At 32.0% G+C, this 5,655-nt stretch overlaps 1 protein-coding gene across 1 annotated transcript; it reads left to right on the plus strand.

Annotated features, from left to right (window-relative positions):
* The first annotated feature begins 3,108 nt into the window (after window positions 1-3,108).
* On the plus strand, window positions 3,109-5,655 carry LOC143595195 (thymidine kinase-like). Its single transcript, XM_077074294.1, has 4 exons — window positions 3,109-3,304; window positions 4,314-4,458; window positions 4,591-4,712; window positions 5,382-5,655. The coding sequence occupies exons 1-4, from the start codon at window positions 3,114-3,116 to the stop codon at window positions 5,593-5,595; spliced, it is 672 nt and encodes a 223-aa protein (XP_076930409.1). The 5' UTR covers window positions 3,109-3,113; the 3' UTR covers window positions 5,596-5,655.

A 5,655-nucleotide genomic window follows, 5' to 3' on the forward strand; every position in this document is an offset into this window, starting at 1 on the left:
ATGCTTATTGATTAATTTAGAAACGCGATTAGCATCATCTGGCATGAATAATATTCACTGAAACCAAACATCTTAAAGTTACTTATGATTGTATCAATAGGTAATATGCACATAATGGTTTTTAAGAATAAATAAACACCTCTTTATCATTCTTGATCTCCAAGTTTCTTAAGCACATAAACCAAAATCTTGAAAATGGTCAAAGTGGTGCAATTAGTGTTGGCCCATTACATAGACATTGGCCCATTATTTATAAAAAGACACAAAACTTAGAATAAAATCCTAAGTTTACCTAAATAGAAATTAAATAAAGACCCATAATGAGTTTACACAAAAACTCATTGCTACTTTCCTATCTTATTTAAGGCTATCTGTAGTGGGCGTGAGTTAGTGGCGAAAATGGGCGAATTTGGGCGCAGACACCGCCCCCCTCCCCCCGGCGATATATGGGCGATTTGAGACGGGGGCGGGGTTTAATTATCGCCTAGAGGATATGAAGGTTATTATTATTATATTATATATTATTATATTACTATTGTATATATATATGTATATGTATATATGTTGTGTGTTATATATATATATATATATATATGTATATGTATGTGTTGTGTGTGTGTATATATGTATATGTATATGTATACATGTTGTGTGTTTGATATATATATATATATATATATATATATATATATATATATATATATATATATATATATGCAAAATGAATCCTAGAAACAACACGAACCAACCGAACCACCCATTCCGTCCTTTCGGTCAACACCATGGTTCGCAAAACCAACCGAACGTGAACTTACAATGGAACCCGATGAACTTAAACCAACCGAGCTATCCGTTTCAATTTCCCGACCCGAACCTAAACATGTACGCCGACCGAGCTATATGTTTTATTATATTTTTAGTTATATATTTTTTTGTATTTCTTTTTAATTTTAATGCATTTTTATTTAATTATTTGAAGAAATTGTTTTTATTTGATTCGTTTAATTATAAAAATAAAATAATAAAAAAAAATACTGTGGGCCCAATTTGTAGCTCCTACACCATTACACCCCAAAAACAAATTCGCCTCTTTTACTGACTGGGCGCCACGTGTCACAATTCGTCCCCATTTATAGTCCCTCCACTACACATAGCCTAAGTAACTATAAAAGACATGAAACCTTGCTATTTTGATATACATAGTAAAAAAGAAAGTAGAAAAAGAAAACTTAACCTTGCACATGCAAAACATTGTCTTTGGTATCACATGGTTCAGTTTTTATCTCCATGTGCTCAAGAAAGCAACAAAAAAATTTGTATCTTATAAACATAGTAGAATATAGAATAATTTTTTTGTAAAGTTTTCTTATAAAAAAAAGGTTTGAAATTAAAACTTCACTTAAGACCTAGAGATGCAAATACAGGTAACTAGTTATGGTTCCTAACCGGTTTTTGAGTGGAAAACGCCTAACCTCTGTAATCGGTTTGGTTCGGTTAATAACCGGTTAACATTATTAACCTCATTAACGCTAACCTTGTTAACCTATTACCGGTTTTTGGTATCCGGTCCCTAACCTAGGGTTAATATCGGTTACAAACCGGTCTGTAATATACCATGTTATTGATCGGTTTTAGTTTGGATCAATGTTGTAAAAGTAGGTTTACAAGGCCTGGAGCATGTTTGGGATTGAGTTTGAAAACAACTTAGTGATTTATTGATTTTTTCAAAAAACTTAGTGGTGCAAATACCAGTTAACTGGTTTTTGGAATATCGGTTACTAATTGTTGGGGTGTGACACTAATTGTAACCGGCTATTGGTTAAACGTCAAAACTGGTTATCGTCAATAACCGGTTTATATTATTGATTTCAAAACTGGTTAACCAATTTTTCTATTATTATTTTATTAAAAAACAGGTGTTTTTTGGTTATTAACCGCCTAACCGTCAAAAGCGGTTGCTACCCAACCCGAAAAACCAGTCGAACTGGTTAATTCCCGCAAGAAAAAAAAACTGATTAGTAAAATAACCGGCTAACGTTTAACCACTTTGTGCACCTATAGTTACCGGTTTTCTTTTGTGAAAGCCCTTAACCTATCCACAACCTACGGTTAATATTGGTCACAAATTGGCTTGTACTATACCATTAGGGCTGTTCACGAGCCGAGTAGAACAGAGCGAAGGCTTGCTAGTTGCTTGGCTCGTTTACAACTGAACCGAACGGCTGAAATTCGAACCGAGCGAAAAACGAAACGAGCCAAAATCGAATCGAGCATTTGTCGATCGAACATCGAGCGATTTCGAGCATTATTTATTTATTTTTCACTTTAAAATTTTCATAAAGAAACAAATTTGAAGGTTGTAAATAATATATTTTATAAATAAATTAGTAGTTTTTAGAAAAACGTGTAATAGATTGTAAATTTTTATTAAATATAAGTTTGAAGTGAGATATAATGATTATGTAAACAAACTTTTAGTATTTTAAAAACTTGAAACGAACAAATAAAACTATAAAATTGACGGAATATGAAAAATTTTAAGGGGTAAAAATAATTGTAAGCTTATATTTATGTGTTTTGTCTTTATATTTTTATATATGTTCATATATAATTATATATAAAATAAATTAAAAATATTCGAGCCGAACCGAATCGAGCAGACCTTTGCTCGTTGCTTGGCTCGTTTACAAACTGAACCGAGCAGAGCGGCTCGTTTTCAATCGAGCGAAAAAACGAGGCGAACATTTTTCAAGCATTTTTCGAAGCGAACAGTGAGCGAGTTCGAGCGAATAGCGATTTGGGCGACCCTATATAACATAGACCCCAAAATAGATTCTTGGGCCGGACCTAACAAAGGTTTTGGGCCTTTGGCCGTTCAACTTCCAAGTACATTGAAAGACATCAAAGTATCAAACAAACAACAACAACACGCTCCACCTTTTCAGGAATCTTCCCACGTACTCTTTCCTCCCAAAATATTATTATTATTCCCTCCAAAACCAAACTCAAAACACCCCAAATTCAGATCTCATTCAATTATTCATATAATCCACCTTTATTTATTTATATATATATATACATACAATACAATTGAAAGATAACACACACAACACATGTTCCATCACACCCCACTTACTACTCAAACTATTCAAACCATGGCTCTGACACCAACTACTGACCCCCAAGATCAAATCACAAACACTGTTCGTCCATCTGGTGAAATCCATGTTATTGTGGGCCCCATGTTTGCTGGTAAAACCACTGCTTTGCTTCGTAAGATCAAATCTGAAGCCTCTAATGGCAGGTAATCATTGTTCACTGTTTGGGTCGGGCTTCTGTCGGGTAATTACCTGTCGGGTATCTATCGGTTTTATTGGGTGATTAGTAATCGATTACAAAAAATGATTATTGTAAATATCTCTATGGAAAATTAACGTGTAAATTAAATTAACGTGCTAACTGTGCCAATCTAGTAATATAATTATATTTACCAATTAAATTAACGTGTTAACTGTGCGAATCTAGTTATATATTATATATTTACAAGTTAATTTAACGTGTGCGAATCTAGTAATATAATTATACATACAAATTAAAATTAACGTGCTAACTGTGCGAATCTAATAATATAATTATATTTACAAATAAAATTAACATCCTAACTGTGTGAATCTAGTAGTATAATTATATATACAGATAGTGTAATTATATAATTATACCATAGTGTAATTACACTACACCATAATAACACTATGCTGTATATATAACTACAATACTTGATTCCCACAATTAGCACTTTAATTTAATTTGCATGATTCAACCTAATATCTCAAATGATTAATTGATTACAAAAAAGTAATTTGGTAATATATATTTAAAATATATAAATAAATAAAAGAAATTGATCTCGGGTTACTCATTATATAATTGGGTTAACGTATGTTATCGGTTAATTGGGTAGGGTGATTGGACATATTACTAGTCTTATACTCTAGTAATGTTTAGGGGTTTCAGGTTTTTTATTTTTTGAAAAATGTTCGGTTTCGGTCTTGTCATTTGATGTTGAAAATATGGGCCGAAATAAATATTGGCGCAAAAATTTGAATTTAGTTAACAACTAGTTGATTCATATACATTTGAGTTAAAATATATGAGTTATATATTTTTAAAATTCTTATAGAAACTTAAAATAAAATATAGAAATTGTAATGTATAAATTCGGTTTGTTTTTTTCGGTTTCAAATTTGTTATTTCGGTTTGATGTATCTTAACTCAAGATTTCAATTATTCATGTTTGTTAATTGATTATACAGAAACATAGCCATGATAAAATCAAGCAAAGATAACCGATACGCAATCGATTCGGTTGTGACTCATGATGGAACAAAGCATCCATGTTGGGCACTGTCTGATCTGATGTCTTTTAAACAAAATCTTGGAGAAGATGCATATGAAAAGGTTCAAACTTTATGGTTTCTTGTGTATCAAGTAGTTAAATTTTATACTTAACAAGAATCTTTATTAAATTCCCAATTTCCCATCTTATAAATTGTATAAATATGATTTTTTGTAATTTTTTTTTGTTAATAGGTTGATGTAATTGGGATTGATGAGGCACAATTCTTTGATGATCTTTATGACTTTTGTTGTAAAGCTGCTGACCATGATGGCAAAACTGTAATTGTAGCTGGTCTTGATGGTGATTACTTAAGGTGAGTTGTTAGATTATATGTTTATAGGCCTGTAAATGAACCGAACGTTTGGTGAACTGTTCGTGAACCGTTTGGCAGGAAGTTCGTTTATTTAGTAAACGAATGAACATGAACAAAAAATTTGTGTTTGTTTAATTAAACGAACGAACATGAATACATGTTCTGTTCGTTCATTTATGTTCATGAACGTTAGTTTAGAATTTAAACAAACGAACATAAACGAATGCAAATGTTCATTTTTAAATAAACAAATGTAAATGTTTCTTTTTAAATAAATAAACGCAAATGTTTCTTTTTAAATAAACGAACACGAACATAAATATTTGTTCGATTAAGTGTTCGTGTTATTTCAAAGTTAAATGAACGAACACGAACACACCTTTGTTCGTGTTCGTTTGATTCGTTTAAAGGCTTTCATTATTGACATTAATGAATACATCGGTCTCAATCTCTAGGCTCTGCCGATTTTATTTGTGTTCGTGAACACATTCATTTTCCTTAATGAATGAACACGAACATAAAATCTCGTTCGGTAAGTATTCGTGAACACATTATTTTCTTAACAAATGAAAATGAACAAGGTCTCGTCCGTGTTCGTTTGGTTCGTTTACAGCCCTATATGTTTATATGTCATAAGTTTATTGTTATCTAAATTGATTTTGTTTGCAGAAGGAATTTTGGTCCTGTGCTTGATATAGTACCACTTGCTGATACCATAACTAAATTAACCGCTCGATGTGAATTATGTGGCAAACGGGCCCATTTCACGTTTAGGAAGACAAGCGAGACGAAAACTGAACTTATTGGTGGGGCGGATATGTACATGCCTGTTTGTCGTCAACATTATGTTAACGGGCATGTGGTGAAGAAACCGGTTGCTTGATTACATTAATAGTGTGTTAACAACTTGATGTTTGTTCTCTGCTTTATAAGTAGTGTTGGA

This window comes from Bidens hawaiensis, unplaced genomic scaffold, assembly GCF_021521415.1.
Source record: "Bidens hawaiensis isolate Kalapana, Puna unplaced genomic scaffold, B.hawaiensis_p1.1 tig00044784_1, whole genome shotgun sequence".
Taxonomy (NCBI): Eukaryota; Viridiplantae; Streptophyta; class Magnoliopsida; order Asterales; family Asteraceae; genus Bidens; species Bidens hawaiensis.